The 21,780-nt window shown below is 40.8% G+C and overlaps 1 protein-coding gene across 6 annotated transcripts in view; it reads right to left on the bottom strand.

The window, feature by feature from the left end:
• Positions 1-21,780, bottom strand: part of klf12b (Kruppel like factor 12b) — a 271,202-nt gene that overhangs the window by 86,856 nt on the left and 162,566 nt on the right. For all 6 annotated transcript variants that reach the window (XM_059970437.1, XM_059970434.1, XM_059970439.1 and 3 more), the window contains one exon: positions 6,695-7,220. In XM_059970437.1, coding sequence (XP_059826420.1) covers positions 6,695-7,220 — 526 coding nt within the window. The remainder of the gene's footprint in view (positions 1-6,694; positions 7,221-21,780) is intronic.

Genomic DNA, 21,780 nt, shown 5'->3' with positions numbered 1-21,780 from the left:
TATTCCACCCCCTCTCATTGTGTTGCAAGACTGTAACCGGGAGACTTGGGTAATTTGCCCCCTAGAGTCCCACTTGGAGCAAGATGATACTCTGATTCAAATAGGATCTGCTTGCCCAAGGGATAAAGAACACACAGGAAAGCAGAATATGGTCAGAAATAAACGTCTGAGTTATACATTAAATCGAAGAAAACAGAATCTAGGGGAAGAAGCTCTGTACTGTCAGGCTCTAGGGTGATCTCAGCGATGATGGAAGGGGATCAATGGCATTATTCCGTCAAAATCAGCCATGATCATACTGAATGGTAGTGCAGGGTCGAAGGGCTGAATGGCCTACTCCTGCACCTATTTTCTATATCTCTATGTTTTAAAATGAATAGGAAGCCACGAAGTAGCTTTAACTGGCACTATTTAACAAAATACATAGAATGGATATTCGCTTATGGGCCAGCAGAATCAACAGCTTGTAGTTATTCTTCTGACTGTCTGATACATGCATTATTCATAGTCAACTTTATTGTCTTTAAGTCTCCAGTGCTGGAGTGTTTACACTGCAGCCTCAGGCAACTTCTCTTTTTGCTAACCAAAAATCATCAACCAATCCTGCAGGCGGATGTGACTTGGTGTCTTCTGCTGTAGCTGAGAGGCAGGCTATCTTAGTGGCTGCCCCTTTCTTCCATTAGTCGTTCCCCCTTCCCCTTCCTACAAGCTTACTGCAATACCTGTTCCACTGCTCACTGCCCTCAGTGTCTGTCAGCTCTCCATCTGTCTGGAGGTAATGCTAGATCAGGCATGGGCAAACTACGGCCCGCGGGCCATATGCGGCCCGTTAAGCTTTTTAATCCAGCCCGCAGAACTTGATGAAATTATATTAATAAACCTGGTTAACATTTTATTCCCCGCAATTCTGGCGTTTTCCCAATAGATGACGCACTCTATTTACTTTTGTGGCGACCCATTTCCTGGCACATCCGAACTGGCTCACAATTAGCCAGCGTTCCGGCTAAGGGAGATAGCCTGCGGGGATTTGCGAGCACAGAGCTTTGGAGCCTCTGCGCCATGGGTGGCAGGTTGAGGGAGGCTTAAAAGTGAGGCTGGGGATTTTGAATAAAGTTTTTTTCTTCGACTGCAGTTACCTACTCCGTGTCGTAATTTTAGCGCTGCATGTAGCACACCGCTACACATTGACCTTTGTTGAGGTGCAGCGTATTACTCCACATTTGCGCTTTACTCTTTGTTCGGCTCGACCTATTTGTGTGAACAGGCGTTCAGCGTCATGAACATCAACAAAGCCAGCCACAGATCCAAGTTAACTGACCAACACCTCAGATCCATCCTGAGAATCGCCACAACAAAACTAAATTCAGACTTTGATGCGCTGGCTAAAAAGGGAGACCAACAACACTGTTCCCACTGAAATTAAAAATAAGTTTCTTCGTTGTGTTATGTAAAAAATGCATTTGAAAATATTTTTCTCAATAAGCCTTACATGTTACATGTCATTTATGTTAAGTGATGGACATGAGCAGTGCGCAGGTGCAGGTTCTCAAAATAAAAAACGCGCTTCAGATCAAATAACGCGCTCCGCATACTGGCGCGCTGTCACTGTTCTGTCTTTGTGCTGGTCGTTGTTGAGTTTTGGCACAGGGGACAATTGAATAAGAAGGAGCAGGACAAGTAGACCTGCATCTCCTACCGTTTTTGAAATAAAGACAGTCAGGAGGAGAGTGATGATGATAATATCTTGAAGGATAACAGAATTTTCAGTGCTTTAAAATAATAACTGTTACTATTAAAAAAAGCTGTATTTTATTCATTCAATTTTCAGTGTTTCAAAAGCCATTTCAATAAATAGCTAAATACCATGGGACTTCAAAGACAGATATTTTGTTGTAATGCATTTGTTCATTTTCAATTGAAATTAAAGCAAATGTTTTCTACATACCCCATGATATTTTATTTTCTCTTATGAGGTGTATTACCAAAACAGTCCGTCCATCTGCTCCTGGTCCGGCCCCCCTGTCAAATTTTAGAAACCTTTGTGGCCCACAAGTCAAAAAGTTTGCCCACCCCTGTGCTAGATGCATTTGAGCTTTTGGAAACTACTTCTCCAGAAGTTGGGTTGGCTTCATTCCCAGAATGGCTAACACTTCATTGCTGCCAATTACAACTGTGAAACGCAAGTATGAATATTTCAGTAACTGTAAGTGATTTGTAAATCTGCATTGTAATAAAACTCTTGAGTAGCACACAGAAAAATGCTGGAGGGACTCAGCAGGTCAGGCAGCGTCTACAGGAGGTAATGAACAGAGACACTTCTGGCTGAGACCTTGCATCAGCACTGGAAAGGAAGAGTACAGAAGCCAGAATAAGGTAATGGGGAGCTGGGACGAGTAGAAGCTGGCAGGTGATAGGTGGCATCAGCTGAGGGGGAAGGATGAGTGTGGAGCGGAGGGGAGAGGTTCTCGCATCATTTCCATTCACCCCACCCACCCACTTACCCATCACCTGCCGGCTTGTACCTCTACCCCTCAACCCACGCCACCTTATTTTGGTTTCTGCCCACTTCCTTTCCAATCCCGATGAAGAGTCTCAGCACGAAATATCAAGTTTCTTCCCCTCTCTGGATGTTGCCTGATCCACCGAGTTCCTCCAACGTTTTGTGGTGCTCAAGATTTTGGGCATCTGCAGAATCTCTTGCATCAGGTTTGAAAATAACTTTTAATTTTACTTCCGATATGCAAATATGAGAGGTAAAAAACTTGGAATTTTTACTTTAAGTTATGCTTTTAACAATTTATGCCACATTAAACATGTAACTGTGATGTGAAAAGATATGAATATACTGTCTATACCTCCAGTAAATCAATATCAAAATTGACTGTTTAGAATACATTTACTCATACTTAAGTTCTCTCATTTCTTTTACTCTCCCCTTTGTTTCTGGAATTAATCTGTTGATATTTTAGGCTATTTCAAGCTTCAGAGTTCAACGTCTGTATAACTTTTCAATCATTACAGTGCATAATCAGGTTCTATAACAATTATTTGTTATTTATTTCAGTCCTTTTTACAAACATTCAGATTTGGTTTCCACAGCTTTGTTTCCACGTGCAACATGGAAGGCTTATCACAGCAGAATACTCAGCCAAAAGTGAAATGGTTCTTGTCCCAGCATAAAGGTGGCAAATGGGCATCATTTTATTTACCTTATGGTCAAGTGACTAAAATCCAATCATGCTACTTCAATTCTTGATACTAGTTTGCTGATGGTGCTACTTGTTGTGGGCTGCATGAAGCCGGTGGAGATGAATCAGGATACAGGTGGGATATTGAAAACTTGGCTGAGTGGTGTAATAACAACAACATCGCACAATGTCAGTAAGACCAAGGAACTGATTGTAGACGTCAGGAGAAGGAAACCAGAGGTACATGAGCCAGTAATCATCAGAGGATCAGAAGTGGAGAGGGTCAATAACTTTAAATTCCTGGGTGTTTCTATCTCAGAGGACCTGTCCTGGACCCATCACATAACTGTAATTGCAAAGAAAGCACGACAGCGCCTCTACTTCCTCAGGGGTCTGCGGAGATTCGGTATGTCAGCAAAAACTTTGGCAAGTTTCTCTAGATGTGTGGTGGAAAGTGTGCTGACTGGCTGCATTACGGCCTGGTATGAGAACACCAACGCCTTTGAGCAGAAATTCCGACAAAAGTTAGTGGGTGCAGCCCAGTACATTGTAGGTAAAAACCTTCCAACCACTGAGCATATCTACATGAAATATTGTTGTAGAAAAGCAGCATCCATCAAAGATACTGATCACACAGGCCATGCTCTTTCCTCACTGTGGGTACAGCTGCCTCAGGACTTGCACCACCGGGTTCGAAAGCAGCTACTACCCCTCAGCCATCAGGTTCCTGAATACTCATTCTACTTCTGGTGTTCCCACAAATGACGGTCTTAGTTTAAGGACTCTGCATCTTGTTTTTTCATGCTCGTCATTTATTGTTATTTATTTATTTATATTTGCATTTGCACAGTTTGTTGCCCGTTGATCCTGTTTACAGTTACTGTTCTATCGAATTGCCAAGTATGCCCGCAGAAAATGAATCTCAGGGTTGTACGTGGTGACACGTATGCACTATGATAATAGATTGAACTTTGAACTTTAGTTGTATGTATTAATTTCTCTACTCAAAAGCACAAAGTATCAATACAAATTGTGGTTTTCTTTTTTGCTGAATCCATTAACTGGTACATCATATTGCCTGGAAATTCTAACATTTGCTTTTTTTTTAAAAAAAAGTGCACACTGGGAAAATGGTCAGACATAAATTAGACCGTGCATTGAAGTTGTTACACAGATATTTTACATCCATCTCTGGTGAAAGTCTCAGCTGTTGGAACAGTCCACTTCTGGGCTAGGTTTACCTGAGAAGGCTGCTATCAATCATTCACAGGATGTTACCATTGACACACGAGATGCTCTCTTCTGCCTTAATGAAAGAAATTAGAGCAACAACAAGCAGACTGTTGCCTTCGTATACAACCCTTTGAGAAACAGGAGCAAAGGCCTCAGCAAGCTGAATTGAGGGTACTCAATGTCTTGCTCTCTTTATGCATACATTGAGTTTTCTCTACTTCGTCACTTCAGTTGGAGCTCATTGCTGGGTCTCGCAATAATTGTTATTCACAGCACCTGTATATTGCAATCTCTGCAAACTCGTAAGCCATTGGCCTTGCTGCTTAGTGTGGGCAGTCACTGTGCATGGGGACGATAACGTGCAAAGATTGTGACTATATACACTCAAGACAACTATCCCTTTTCCTTATGCTTTCTATGATCACCTTTCCTGAACTGTGCTGTCTGTCTTAGAGACTTTTAAGGCTGTGCCACGCTTCCCATGTTTCCTAGCAACAGCAGCTGTGATCTTTGCAGACAATTGCCATTGAGATCTGCTCCATTTTTAACACTCAACAGCGAACAATATATTAAAGATTAATTTCATCAAGCTCTCAGACATTTGGGGTGCTCTCTCATTTCACAGCAAAATACAAAATAAGAAAGACCCAATTTCTAGTCAAATATGCCTATTTGGTCAATCCATAACCACAAATAAAATGTCTGTTTTTACGAACAATTCAGATTAAACATCAACAGTAGCACTAATAAAGCAGTTGGAGCACATCGCTCGCATTCTTCTTTACAGTGGAGATAATGCACTCAGCTTCACTTACCCCAGCACTGAACTGGCCCCACAATCTATGAACTCACTTTCACTTACTCTTCACCTGATGTTCTCGATACTTATTGCTTATTTATTCATTATTATTTTGTTTTCCTTTCATAGTTGCACATTGTGTTATCTTTTCCACATTCGTTGCTGGCTGCAGTCCTTCATAGATTCTATCATAGTTCTTGGATTTACTGAGTATGCCCGCAAGAAAATGAATCTCAGGGTTGTATATGATGGCATATATGTACTTTGATAATAAATCTATTTTGAACAACTCTGACTGCCTCCTCAAACCCCATCAATAATGCAAGAACAAAGTCAAATTATCCAGCAGTCGAATCACAACTGTTGTGGCACATTATCAATTCACAACAGAAAAATAAAGTGCTAAATGGGGTGATACGCCAAAGCTGACTGGTTATGAAATCCCCCCCCCCCCCACTTATATTGTGCTTTGATAATCCAGGGAATGGATTGAAAGAACTGGATACGTCACAAAAACAAAAAAAAAATTGTTTCCCTTTTCCTAGGTGGAGAGTAATAAATTACAATTTTTCACATTCTACCCAAAACTATTGGAAACTACACACAAAAAATAACTGTGGTTTAATTGCAGTAAGGACAGAGAAAAGTGGATAATTATTTAATTCTATTAATTAGAGCCAATGAAGAACAACTTCTAGGGAGAGAAACATTGTAAACTAACAAATATTTTGTTTAGTTTAAACAAAACACTTAAATCACAATATTAGATCATATCCATGGAATGTTTCACCTCAGAACCTTCCTTGTACACAAATCCCTTGGAGAATTGCAGCTCATTGTTTCTATCCAGGGATATAAATGGTTAGACTGCTGGGTTCTGCAGTAATAACAAAAATGCCTGGAGTTTGGGGTTGTTTCAGCAACTGTAGAGCCCCAGAAGTGGTGAGAATGAGGTCAGGGACATCAGGAACAGCTAAGATGGAGATCAGAAACCCCACAGGTATTCCTGGGATAGACTAATCAAGAGAAAAGAAACCCCAGATACAGGTTGAACAATACAAGTAGTTAAGCACTCCACAATAAAAAAGCCTTCACCACAGTGCTGCAATTTAAATAGTGCCTTAGAGAGATATTTATCAAGTTAGTGGTCGGGGAGATGGGAGTGTGAGGTTAATGGGTTGCAAATAAACTGAAAATATTAAATCCTTCTTTACTTCTGTGTAGCTCATTTCTCCTTATAGGGGAATGCCATACATGCAGGCAACTTACAGAGGGAATGATGATGGAAAAAATTGAAAGGATTTTGGATAAAGACAAATTGTATGCACATGTATGGTAAAGCAATGATTCAATATTCAGATGCCTTCAACTGGGAGCTGGCTGAAAGTTTATTTGCACTGGACTTTGCAGGAATCTCCCATTATATCAAGATTGCATTCCTGCCTTAACAGATGCATTACTTCTATCCACTTACCTTTCATTTGACTCCGCCCATCTTCCAGCATTGGGAGTACGATGGTAGAGTTCCTCTGTGACCTCATGGCTGTGTATACCACAGGAACGGATTGTACAACCACTGGAATGCGATGCAGTTTACTGGACGGAAAGTTCATTGCATTTGAAGGTGGCATTGGGTGGATTATGTGCAAGTACTGTTGGCCCCCGACACCCGGGGAAGATGCAACAACGGAGCCTGGCGTTAATACTGTAGACATTCCTGTTGATGAAGTCACTGAGGTTATCACAGATGGGGATGAAGTCAATCGAGGAGAGCAAGAGGACATTGAAGGGATTGAGGTTGTTGTCACTGAGCTGGGTGAGGAACGTGTTGATGATACAGCTGTTGGAGATGTCCTGGCTTTGTTAATAGACAAGTCCACTGGCTCAGTTTGTGTTTGATAGTGATCAGTGGACAGCAAGACCTCTGGGGGTCCAGCTTTCACATTGTTAAGCAAAATAGGTACAGCTTCCATATCTGAAAAGTTAGGGGCTTGTGGAGACTGTTAAAATAAAACACAAATAAAAATCACTGAGCATTTTTATACAAAAGTACAGAAAAAGCATTGTTAAGGACATGTATAAAGATTACATATATTGGGAAGCAATTTGTGAAACAGTTTGATTAATGATGAAATGGTTAAAATATTCAACATCTGTGAAAATAACTTTTGCTTTCAGTTCAAAACATTTTAATGAAGATCATAAAGCTAACAAAACCCAACATTTCAACTCGTTGGACTAAGTTTTCCAACATTTTGTGCGTGCCACTCTGGATTTTCCAGTTTTAAACTTTCAATTCTATTAAAATAAGCAGATAATTTACTAAAATAAGTTAATTTAGTTTTTGAATGTGTCCCATTCTCTCCCACTAAGCCTGGGCCAAATGGTGATAGGACTTAGCTGATCTTCTTAACTAAGAGAAAACACATACCGAATCAAAAATCTCTGGCTTTGGGGTTTGCTCCTCTATGGTTGAAGAAAATCAATGCATCCGCCAGACTACTGGTCAATGAATACCCAAGCTTTTGGGGTATCCAAATGCCAGAACAAGAACAAAGAAGAAAGTGTTCAATGCTTCGTTCCAATCATAGCTCAGGAACTAGAGTCAGTCAACTCTGGGGTTAACAACTGGGGTTCACTGGCTGATTAGGAATCAATCTGTTTCTGAATATTTGCTGCATTTAATCAAATATTTCCATCACCAGAGGATCCATCATCTAACCACAGATAATAAAATAGTAGCTAAACATAACGTGTTACTTATCCTTGTAGCTCTTTGGCAATTGGGAATACTTGTGGCATTTTGCTATAGAATTCAATAAAAAAGTTGATATATGCAAATATAATGGCTTTATTAGCTTATGCTTTGCTATTTATTATGTTTGCATCTGCTGTTAAAATAGGATAAACATTAAAACAATATATTCTGTGGGAACTGTCCTAGAGCATCCTGGACTCTTTTGTATGCTATGGGTGAGCACATATGCCACTGAAACTCTTTTCTATCTTAGTGGATAACTTACGTGGATACCTCAGTGAAATTATATGTTTTATTTAAATTTTGCTGTAACTAAAGCAGAGTTATTGATGTAAGTGAAGAATTATGGTACAAAATGAAATGATGGAAATAAGGCAAAAATCAGAGAATATTTTTCTTCTAATCTATATATTACAATTTGACAATCTAATACAATGACATTCCAATAAATCTCCCTTAAAATTTTTAAATTAATGACTGATAGATTTGTGTCCATCATCTTCCTTTGGGGTTTTTCCAATTTGACTTTTTTGGGGAGTAAAACCCACCAACAAGTGTTCAACTGAGCTGCCACTTTAGTAAAATGGGTATCATTTCTACACAGAGGCTACAAATCTGTACCGATAATATCAAACTGTCCTTGAATCTATTAACTGAGTGTTATTCATAATGCAATTCTATAAGAGACAGCCTCAGTAACTCCTTCAAAGAAGCACATGATGTCACTATTCAAATATAAGCTACTTAATTTAATTAAAACATTCCTTAAGTTCTGCACAGACAGAATAAATTGAATGATTAAGATTCATCATTGCTCTTGGGAGCTACTTTTAAAGCAATCTCAAGGAGAGATTCCCATTGAGTGTTATGAGCTATAAGTGTCATTCCTTTCTGCTTAAATATTTGTTGTTTCACAGATTATTGATTAGAATTCCATCCTTGAATAGCATTTCTCCCCATCTCAACAACCCTTAGCAGTATTCTTCAATTAAAGGACGTTTTCCCAGGACAGTGGTCAGTTGTTTGATTTTATTGACTCCAGGAATGATGCCTGCCTACTCTACACACTCCCCCCTCACCCTGGACCAATTCAGTGGTAAGAAAGTACACTCAAGAGTTCAGATGCAGAATTTCCAAAAAGGAAGCAGGCTGACTTCCTGCACTTGCACTGGGTCAGATACTGAGGTACAGGTTCGAAGGCATTGCTCCAGATCGTCACCCATCAAAGCCCCTGGACAGTCTGCGGCGATGTCTTCACTGGCAGCTGACTGGCCACTATCCAATCGCGAGATTCATTCTTGGTTAAGGATGCACAGATAACAGCAGCTGGCTTGTGCGCGACTGAATTTTGGAAGCAGGATGGGCTGCACAACCTCTATTACAATGTGCTGTTTACCGTGCATGACTGAAGACAATTTTTTTTTTAACTCATACTCTATCACCGGTACACTGTGTGTATCAGCTGCAAATTTCACTGCAGCAGCACGGTGACATTTTGAGGGGAGAAGCTGCAAAAATCCATCAGCCTTCCAAATGGAAGAACAAGAGAAGCAGTTTTCTTCCAGGTCACCGACCATATAAAATAATACCACATTCCTCCATTATTATTGAGCTGAAATTTTAGACTTCCCTCTTAACAGGACTGAGGGAGCATTCACTACAAAGATAAGAAGGTTTAAGTAGTAGCTTCTCACCATCTGCGCATAACTTGTCAGCAACTTACATGACCACAAAGGAAGGGAAAATATTCACACTTATGGACAGATAAACGCAGAGACTATATTGCAAGTGTGGCCCAATCATGTGATTTCATAATGCTTCAATTCTATTCCTCTTCAAATAAACCCAATACTTTGTCTGCATTTTCAATTACTATGATATTATGTTTTAGATCCTGCACCATAACTCCATTCCCCAAGTGGTTTCCATGTTTCCAATTCCCTTATAGTCTAAAGTCTCATTGGCCACAACTTTGAAACATATTCCTTTCACAGCACCATCAATCATGGGTTCGATCATGGCTGATTATTTTTTTCTAATCCCCCTCCATCCTATTTACCCCATAATATTTAACCCTCTTACCACATCAAGAACCTATCTATCTCTGCCTTAAATACACTCAATGATTTGGCGTCTGCAGCCCTTGGTAATGAATTTCACCAATACTGGCTTAATAAATTCTTCCTCATCTCATTTTCAAAGGGATGACCCTATATTTTGAGGTTAGACTCTACTAACAAGGGAAACAGCCTTTTCACATCCACTCTATCCAGGCTTTGCAATATCCAAATGAACTAAAACTTGAGTCGACTATTCAGTTGAGCAGATTTAAGCATTTCACACTGAGCTAAAGGAGAACGTATGTCTGTTGGTTTTACAACTGGTCATTTCTGCCTGTCATCATCTTGGCCCAAGTTTCTTTTGTGTATGTTCAGCCAGCTCCACACAGGCACAACAACCACCATTGCCTGCAAGGATATGTACATTCTCTCCATGACCCTGTGACTAGGTTTCCTCCTAGTGCTCTGGGTTCCTCCCACAATCCAAAGCTATACCAGTTAGTAGGCTAACTGGTCATCATAAATTGTCCTGAGATTGGGTGAGAATTAAATAGGGGAATAGCTGGGCAGTGTGGCTCAAAGGGCTGGAATGACCTATTCTACTCTGTATCTCAATAAAATACACACCACCATCAGGCCATCTGTAAGATCCTGGGCCTCGAGAATGCAGTATACGATCACTAATATGGGTGCTTGCACAGCACTGTTACAGCTCGGAGTTTGGAGTTCAATTCTGGCATCATCTGTAAGGAGTCTGTACATCCTCCCCGTGGAATGTGTGGGTTTTACCTGGGTGCTGCAGTTTTCTCTGACAGTCCAAAGGTACTCCGGGTAAGTTAACTGGTCATTGTAATTTGCCCTGTGATCAGGTTAGGGTTAAATTGGGGGCAACAGGGGCTGCTGGGTTATTGTAGCGCAACAGGCAGGAAGGACCTACTCCGCTCTTTACCAATAGATAAATAAACCTTGCGGCATACTTTAGTGATAATAAACCTGATTCTGATGTCAGGGAACCAAGATTATATAGTCCAGACAGCACCAATTTCTGGGCATTCCCATAGCAACTTAAGCCTTGCCAGTGCACTGCTGGACCAGGACTGGTGCCAGGTAAGTATGTTGGCCTTTGAGCCCTGCCAATGCATGTTTGTGCCTCTGATGGAACTGGCTAAGCGTACGGTCCTCTGAACCCTCTTGCGATCCTGTGCATTGACGCATCCACACCAGACGGTGACGCAACCAGTCAGAACGCGCTCCACAGTACATCTGCAGAAACGTGAGTTGGAGCAAGCGTTGATGAATCCCACTTATCAACACCTGCTTCATAGCCTCCTAATTCAGTAATTCAGTTGCCGATATGAACGCTTCTGAATTGTTATGAAAGTTTCCCGCTCCACCACCCCTCTGGCAGTAGGATCTAGGTCAGAACAGCAAGGCCATTCAGCCCAAGATATCTTTGCAAATATGATGTCAAACTAATCCATTCTGTCTACACATGATCAATTTACTTCCATTCCCAGCGTATTCCTGTGTATCTACCTAAAAAGCACTTGAAGGCCATTATTGAAACTGCTTCTACCATTACCAAGCAGAACGCTCCCAGCTGCCACTGCTTGCTATGTAAAAAAGCTTGCCACACACAGACAGTTTCCTGGTCTCATATTAAAGCTATGCCCTCTGCTCTTCAACCATGTTCATGTGAAAAAATTCCTCATGCCCCCTTTAAAACTTATTATTCTGAACCTATATGCTCTAGTTGAAGATATCTAAATGATGAGGGAGGAGATAGGAAGTTAACCCCTCGTCATTTTGTATAATTCTATCAGGTCTCCGCTCAGCTCTACTCAAAAGAACCCAACCTATCTAGTGTTCTCATAACTGTGATGCTCCCTCCCAGGCAAAATTATTTTTTCTCCTTTTGCTTGTCCTTTCTTTCCTCTCTTTTCTATACATGTATACCACAAATAAATATTATGTGGAGATTCGTGGCATATATGACTATATGATTATATATGTACAATATCTGAAATACATCTGATGGAAATGTTTGTTTGATGATGAACTTCAATAAAAAAATAAATTACAATAAAAAAGAAAATGAGCTCCATATCCTCCTCAGTACTATCATGTCCCCAAGTGCATCATTGATGCTACACGTTTTAAATATATAGTATGTCAGTAAATAGAAGCAACTGTTTTCCATGTCTGGCAGTGCCGAGTATGCAAACAATTCACATGATTTGGAGAAAATAAATGTACTTTTCCATATGTGGCAGGAAGGGCAGGAGTTACTCCCATGTCTAATCTCGCATTGCAGTGCAGCTCACGTACACCTTGCATCATTCTTATCTATAACACAAAGTTTTGGCTTCCCCTGACTGAAAACAAATGATATATCGCAGTCATTATTGAATTGTGACCAAGAATAAGAAGATACCAGTCTTGGACTGAGTGCTTAGGATTGAATAAATTGACCGTCAAACTCAACCACTAAAGCATAAACTGGATGACAAATACCCCACTGCTGTTTAAAGCAGAGGTGATTTTGCAAATGTTTACTGGTGTTTGAACTGAGTAAAATGTTTCCAACTGGCAGTGTGAATTTCAAAGTTAAGTCTGTTCCTACGGTGTTCCCTAACATGTCAGCACTTTGTTACTGAAGCATTATTGATTTTTATTATATTCATCAAATGAATAGTTGAAACTAAAGGGCAATTTTATACATAACTGTGTTTATCTTCTACAGCCAATTGTTATGTTGCATTATGTTGATGTGATATGACAAAACTATAAGAACAGATCTAATTAATTTACTCTCAGGTGCACTAGAGTGCAAAGAAATTCCTTGTACAATTAATTATTTGTCTGAACTAAATGCAGAAGGGTTCAAAAATGCGTCGAAGTGGAGTTATACACAAGTGACACAGGGAATCCAATGGTACACATGCAAGGTCAAAAGTCCAACTTTAAAAAAACGGGGGAAAAAAATCATTTTCTCCAAGCAAGGAATCAAAAAAAAACATCAAAAAGATAAACAGTGGCCAATGATGGTTCTTCAGCTGTCCTCCATAAATAAGGTACTTAACCCACCGCTGCCTGTGACCACATGGGTTTCCTCCAGGTGTCCCGGTTTCTCCCCATAGTCCAATGACGTATCAGTTGGCAGGTTAATTGGTCAATGTAAATTATCCCATAATTAGTCTCAGATTAAATCGTGCCATGGCTCAATTTATATATACATAAATATAACAATGCTAATTAAATCTAATTCTGGGGGGTATTTTGGAGCTTCCGAGATTACGAGACCCGACTTACGAAAATTCAACTCCACCTCCAACAGCATCAGTATTGATCTGCAGAGTACTTCAAGGCCTTCACAGAGGCATCATCAAAAATAAACGCAACAATTCACTTACAGAAATATTGGTAGAAATGACCAAAATCAGGTCTAATGGAGCAAATTAAGAGAAAGAAGCTGCTGTAGGTGAACAGGGGAACTGCTAAAGATTATGAAGTAGGCAATTGAAGGCACCAACCCTGTAGCGGGGTGATTAAATCTGGTGATGGTCATGAGGCTAGAATTGGAGGTGCACAGACACATTGGTGTAGTGGGCATTTTATTGAAAGGAGACCTCATATCACAGCGCTAAGCAGTATTGCACCCTTATTGTACTATCTCAGTGCTTTTAGATTTGTGTGCTGTAGCACTTACTTTTTATTCACAGTTACTTTGTAAACTCTATTCTTTGCATTTCTGGTTAGATGCTAACTGCATTTTATTGGCTTTGTATCTAATCTCAGACCATTTACCAATCCAAACCCACTCTAAAAAAGGAGAAACACTAACCTATGACTGTGTTTTATTTTCTCGCTCTCAATCCTAAATTTAGTTTTGTTGATTTGTTCATTTTCTAAACGTGCTAGTTGGGGCAGCACAGTAATGTAGTGGTTAGCACAACGCTTTACTGTACGGCTGATCCGGGCTCAATTCCCTCCACCACCTGTAAAAAGATTATATGTTCTCCCATGCAGTCCTCCCGTGGGCACAGGTTTGTGGAGAAGGTGTGGAGGAGGATGGAAGGGACAGTGTCAAGGTTCATCTTCAGCAGCTGCGTAACAGAGGACTCTCTGATCTACGGGCTGTTCCCGGGGATGCACATGGAGCCCAACATCCGGTGCTGCTGGTAGATCATCAACTCGGTCAAAGATGCTCTTTGGTCAGCCCGAAACTTGATGGTCTACCAGCACATGGAGATGTCCGTGAGGGAATGCTGCCAACTGGCACATCTTCGACTGCAGGAGTACGTGCTGAGGGACGCACTCAAACTTGGTGCAGTCACCGCAAGGGCCTGGTGGGGAAGGACCACAGTCCAGGGTTCTTCTCCCATGGGAGTTGGGAGTGGGGGTGGGGCAGGGTGTATACCCCTGAACAGGTGTATGTAAATATGGAATAACAGAGTGCCACGTGGGTGGCGAAAAGTGTGAAAATGTAAATACTATAATGGAAACAGTTGTAAAGGATTGAAGGTCACTGAATGGTTTATTGTATATAATTTTATTTTTGAATAAAGTATATTTTGTTTAATTAAAAAAACATTCGCTCCATGACTGCTTGGGTTTCCTCCCAAACTGCAAAGACCTATTGGTTGGTAGGTTAATTGGTGATTGTAAATTGTCCTGTGATTAGGCTCAGATTAGATTCAGGGATCACTGGGCGGCATGGTTTGAAGGGCCTGTTCCAACGCTGTATCTCAGTAAATAGATGTAATTAATTTAAATTTATTTTACCTTTGTAATGAACTGTGCTGCTTCTGAAGAAAGCTAATGCTCATGCCATTTATACCTTGCATACGAAAGCCTAGGACAAGAATGAACTTGGAATTTGAACTCCAGAAGGTTGTTAATCATACTGAAGTTTCAAAAAGGACCACGGTATAGAGGAACCTAACAAAACTGCAGCCACACTGGTGCTGGTTAATGAAAGATCAGCAGATATACAGCATGAACAGTATAATTTCACTGAAAAGCCTTATTAAACTCTATAAAGATACAGTACTTAAATAAAATAGAGGCTGGAATAACAGCAATTCCCTTTTCTAAAACGGCTTTTAAAGAACAGATTATCATTACTAAAATTGTTCTGAGCCAGTAACTCTATTGTTTCATCCTAATGGTTCAATACAATGCCAGAATTATACAGTCTGGCCTTAACCATGATACAGTAAGTGTACACTGCAGCACAGCAATAATCTCTCTCAGAGATTTAAGTTAACAAAATATTTTTGCAAGAAAATATAGTTTTGTTGTGACAATGTGCAAAGTGGACTGAATGGTTCACTAATACCATATATTATAGCCCTAACTCTTGTTACTATGGCAACTGCAGCGTGGTTACACTACTTGTGTTTCATTCACTAAAAGTGATGTCTGAGCAAAGCTAATAACAATGAACCAAGGTTAAAAAAACACTGCAGAATAACTAACATGTCACAAATCCTCAGCAATGTTCACACCTATGAGAAAACAACAACGATGCACTGCTTCAAGCAATAAAAAAAAGTTCACCATAATAATCAAGAAGGGAGGTGGAAAGAGGTTAGTCATCACATCAATTTCAACTGTTTTCCTTCCTCCTTCCCTGCCTGTGTCAGCAGCAGTGATAGACGCAGTGCTTGCCAGCATTATAAGGTGTTTGGCAAGCTGCACCTGGTTTATAATATCTTACAGCTTCCCACTCACGCTGGGCCACGACTAGGTAATCACAAGACATAGGAGCAGAATTTAGCCATTTGGCCCATCGAGTCTGCTCTGCCATTCAAACATGGCTGATCCCCTTTTATACCCCTCCCCCCTCAGCCCCACTCCCCGGCCTTCTCCCCTTAACCTTTGATGCCATGGCGAATCAAGAACTATCAATCTCTCCCTTATATACACCTAATAACCCGGCCTCGCCAGTTGCCTGTGGTTACAAATTCATCACCCACTGGCTAAAGAAAAGTCTCTGCATCACTGTTTTAAAAGGATGACCCTCTAACCTGAGGCTGTGCCCTCTTGTCTTAGACTGCCCCACCATGGGAAACATCCTTTCCACATCTACTCTGTCTAGGCCTTTCAACACTCAAAAGGTTCCATTGAGATTCCCCCCTCATCTTACTAAATTCTAGCGAGTACAGAACCAGAGCTATCACACACTCCTCCTATGATAACTCTTTCATTTCTGGAATCATCCTGTGAACCTCCTCTGAATCCTCTCCAATGCCTAGCATATCCCTTCTCAGATAAGGAACCTAAAACTGTTCACAATACTCAAGGTGAGGCCTCAGCAGTGCCTTATAAAGCCTCAGCATCACATCCTTGCTCTTGTATTCTCGACCTTTTGAAATGAATACTAACATGGCATTTGGCTTCCTCATCACCGACTCTATCTGTAAGTTAACCTTTAGGGTGTTCTCCACAAGGGACTCCAAGTCCCTCTGCATCTCAGATATTTGGATTTTCTCCCCATTTAGAAAAAAGTCTGCACATTTAATTCTACCACTAATGTGCATGCCCATGCATTTTCCAACATTGTATTTCATTTGCCACTTTCTTGCCCATTCTCCTAATCTGTCTCAGTCCTTCTGCAGCCGACCTGTTTCCTCAACACTACCTGTCCCTTCACCAATCATCATATCATTGGCAAACTTAGCAAAGCCATCTATTCCATCATCTAAATCATTGATATTCAACATAAAAAACGGTCCTAACACCAAGCCTTGCAGACACCATAAGTCACTTGCAGCTAAGCAAAAAATGATCCTTTTATTCCGACTCACTGCCTTCTACCAATGCTCTAACCATGCCAATAACTTTCCTGTAATGCCATGGGCTCTTAACGGTAAGTAGCCTCATGTGTGGCGCCTTGTCAAAGGCCTTCTGAAAATCCAAATATACAACATCCACTGCAGCCCCTTTATCTATGCTACTTGTAATTTCCTCAAAGTATTCCAACTAGTTCATCAGGCAAGATTTGTCCTTAAGGAAACCACGTTGACTTTGTCCTATCGTGCCCTGTGTCACCAAGTACTCCATAACCTCATCCTGAACAATTGACTCCAATATCTTCCCAACCACTGAGGTCAGGCCAACAGGTCTATAATTTCCTTACTGGTGCCTCCCTCCTTTCTTAGATTGAAGCGACAGTGCATTTTTCCAGTCCTCTGGAACCAATGATTCTTGGAAGTTCCTACTAATGCCTCCACAATCTTCACTGTTACCTCTTTCAGAACCCTAGGATGCAGTTCATCTGGTCCAGGTGACTTATGTACCTTTAGGTCTTTCAGATTTTTGAGCACATTCTCTCTTGTAATAATAACCATATAACCATTTAACAATCACAGCATGGAAACAGGCCATCTTGGCCCTCCTAGTCCGTGCCGAATTCTTAACCTCACCTAGTCCCACCTACCCGCACTCAGCCCATAACCCTCCACTCCTTTCCTGTCCATATACCTATCCAATTTTACCTTAAATGACACAATTGAACTGGCCTCTACTACTTCTACAGGAAGCTCATTCCACACAGCTATCACTCTCTGAGTAAAGAAATACCCCCTCGTGTTTCCCTTAAACTTCTGCCCCCTAACTCTCAAATCATGTCCTCTCGTTTGAATCTCCCCTACTCTCAATGGAAACAGCCTATTCACGTCAATTCTATCTATCCCTCTCAAAATTTTAAATACCTCGATCAAATCCCCCCTCAACCTTCTATGCTCCAATGAATAGAGACCTAACTTGTTCAACCTTTCTCTGTAACTTAAGTGCTGAAACCCAGGTAACATCCTAGTAAATAGTCTCTGCAGTCTCTCTAATTTATTGATATCTTTCCTATAATTCAGTGACCAGAACTGCACACAATAACTGCACTCATTTCTCTCCCCTCACACCATTCAACACCTGGCGCACTAAGAGTGTTTTCTACAGTGAAGGCTGATCAAAAATACTTATTTAGTTCATTTGCCATCTCCTTGCCCCCATTATTTCTCCAGCCTCATTTTCTAACAGTCCTATACCCTCCTTTTATCTTTTTTATTTTTTTATATTTCTATCCACCTTGATATTGTTTGCTAGCTTGCATACATATTTCATCCTTTCCTTCCTAATGATACTTTTAGTAGCTTTCTGTAGGTTTTTGAAAGCTTCCCAATCCTCTATCTTCCCACTAATTTTTGTTTACAAATTAACTTTGACTTCCTTTGTCAGTCACGGTTGTACTATTTTGTCATTCGAGTATTTCTTTGTTTCGGAATACATCTGTCCTGCATCTTTCTCAATTTTCCCAGAAACACAAGCCATTGCTGCTCTGTTGTCATCCCTGCCAGCATTTCCTTCCACTGTAATTTCCTTTACTCCACTGAAATACTGCCATGTCAGACTTTACTTCCCCCTATCAAATTTCAAGTCAAACTCATATTATGATCACTGCCTCCTAAGGGTTTACTTTACCTCAAGTTCCCTGATCACCTCTGATTCATGACATAACACTCAATCCAGTATAGCTGACCCTCTAGTAGGCTCAACAACAAACTGCTCTAAAAGACCGTCTTGTAGGCATTCAACAAATTCACTCTCTTGAGATCCATTACCAACCTGATTTTCCCAATCAACCGACACGTTCAAATCTCCCATGACTATCATAGCATTGCCCTTTTTGACATGCCTTTTCTATTTCCCATTGTAGTCTGTAGTCCACATCCCAGCTACTGTTTGGAGGACTACATACAACTGCTATTGTGGTCCTTTTTCCCTTGCAGCTTCTTAACTTAATCCACAAGGATTCAACATCTTCTGATACTTAGTCACATCTTTCAAATGATTTGATGCCATCCTTTACCAGCAGAGCCACGCCACCTCCTCTGCCTATCTTCCTATCCCTCTGATACAATGTGTAACCTTGAACATTCAGCTCCCAACTACAACCATCCTTCACCCATGTTTCAGTGATGGCCACAACATCTGGCAATCCGTAAAAGAGCATCAAGATCATTCACCTTATTTCTAACATTCCATGCACTGTGATCAAGCAAAGTGCCACTCCGTTCTTAATCTGGTTTCCAATGGTGTTTTATAACAAACACCGTCTAGTACAGCTCCAATGCCATATATAGGTTTGCTGATGACACCACTGTTGAAGACTCAGCATACAGGAGGGAGATTGAAAACTGAGCTCAGTGGTGTAATAACAACAACCTCTCACTCAATGTCAATTGGACCAAGGAACTGATTGTGGACTTCAGGAGAAAGAAACCAGCGGTCAATGTGCCAGTAATCAGCAGAGGATCAGCGGTAGAGGGTGTCAGTAACTTTAAATTCCTGGGTGGCACTACCTCAGAGGACTTATCCTGGACCCATTATATACATGTCATCGAAAACCTGGGCAAATTCCTATAGATGTGTGGTGGAAAGTGTGCTGCTGACTGGCTGCATTATGGCCTGGTATGGGAACACTAATGCCTTTGAGTGGAAAATCCTGTACAAGGAAGTGTATTCGGCCCAGCACATCATGGATAAAACCCTCCTAATCATCTACGTGAAATGTTGCCAAAGAAAGGCAGCATCCATCATCAAAGATTCTCACCACCCTGGCCAAGCTCTTTTCTCACCGCTGCCAAGGGGTAGAAGGTACAGGTGCCTCAGGACACCCACCACCAGGTTCAAGAATAGTTACTGACCATCAGGCTCTTGAACAAAATGGAATAGCTACACTCATTTAAGGATTCTGTTATATTGTCATTTCATGCTCGTTATTTATTGATATTTATTTATGTCTGCATTTGCACGGTTTGTTTACAGTTAACAGTTCCTGATATTTACAGTTACTTTCTATAGGTTTGCTAAGTATGCCCACAGATAGAGAATCTCAGGGTTGTATGTGTGTACTCTGATAATAAATTTTACTTTGAACTTTGATAATAAACATTTGGTAGGCACAACATTAAGATTAGTGCAACAGCAAGAGTAAATTAAGGAATGCTGACATTTCAAGACCACTGCAAACTCCTGGTTTAGGAGATCCCCCTCTATCCTGAGGAAAGTGTGAGCACTTTCAAGTTCCTGGTGTCAACATCCCTGGGGATCTCTCTGAGGCCCAACATATTGATGCACCTATCACCAAGGCACAACGGCAGCAGCTATATCTCAATAGCTGGCTGAGGAGCTTTGGTATGTCACCAAAGACACTTGCAAACTTCTATAGATGTACCACAGTAGCCTGGGTAGCTACTTCATAGGGTTGAAACAAGCTGCGGAGAGTTGTAAACTTAGTCAGCTTCATAACATGCAGTATTCATGACATCTCCAAGGAGTGATGCCTCAGAAAGGCGACCTCCATCACTAAGGACCCTCCACACCCAGGCCATGCCTGGTTCTCATTGCTACCATCAGGAAGGAAGCACTCAGTAATTCACAAAATACTTCTTCCCCTCTGCCATCTGTTTTCTGAATGGACACTGAACTCATCAACCCTACCTCACTACTTTGTTTTTAAGCTTTATTTCTCCAGTATTTATCTAACTAATAATGTACGCATGTATATATTTCTCACTGTAATTCAGTTTTCTTTATTATTATGCATGGCATTGTACTAGTGTCACAAGCACAACAGATTTCATGACATATGCCAGTGATATTAAACCCGATTCTGATTCTAGTTATCAGAGAGGCAATATCGATGAGCCTGACAATAGTCTAAAAGGAGAAAAATAATCAGCATTATACATTTCCATTTTCAGAGCCCTACTCACGTTTTGTTCAGCTGTTCCAATTATCCTGCAGGCAGACAACAAAGTCATTCAGTACAAGGAATGAGACTACTAATGAGGCTGCTATGGTATAGAAAGAACAATATCATGAAGAAGAAATTTCTCCATTGATTGCCAATGCTAAATATGCGTTGCAGTAGCAGCTGTGCATGGGGACACGAATTTTGGAAACAAGTGTATAAACACTACATACTTCTATATCCTGTCTTCATCCGAAATCAAGGACAAATTTCCACCTCACTAGAACATACGACATACAAGTGGAAGTGGGCCTTTTGGGCCATTAAGTCTGCTCCACGATTCATAAAGGTAATAGTTGGTCCTTTACTTCAGCAGCAGATTGCAATGTGAACTCCATGACTCAGTTATGCAAATATCTTAAAATGTACTTCATCTATCTTGAGTATACTCAAAGGATGAGCCTCCATGTTGCCCTTGACTGCAGAACTTCTGGGTGAGAAATTTCCTCTCATCTCAATTTTCCATGGCTATGTCTTGCAACTATATTGCGACTGTGACCCCAGTTATAGATATCCCAGCCAGAGGAACCATCATCCCTTCATCTATCCTTACATGCCTTGCATGAACTTCATGTTTCAATGGGATCTCCTCTCATTCACTACAGAACACAGGCTCAGCCTGTGTAACCTCTCCCGTACAACAAACATGCCACTTCTGATATCCACAGTGAATCTATTGCGAATGCATCCTTACAACATTAGGGAAATCAGACCTACTGTCTCAGCAGAATGGATTTTATTGGAGCAAGACAAATCTACCCTTGTATTCAAACTTTCATGCAATGAAGGTCATATACCTTCCAAACTACAGGCTATACCTGCATGCTATCTTTTAGTGACTTGCATACAAGATCACCTCAGTCCCCTTGAATATCAATGCCTTTTTAAACTTACACCATTACCAAAAAAAAAAATTCCCCCAAAAG

This window comes from Hypanus sabinus, chromosome 5 (assembly GCF_030144855.1).
Source record: "Hypanus sabinus isolate sHypSab1 chromosome 5, sHypSab1.hap1, whole genome shotgun sequence".
NCBI classification, from domain to species: Eukaryota; Metazoa; Chordata; class Chondrichthyes; order Myliobatiformes; family Dasyatidae; genus Hypanus; species Hypanus sabinus.
This window is presented reverse-complemented; position numbering and strand designations above follow the sequence as displayed.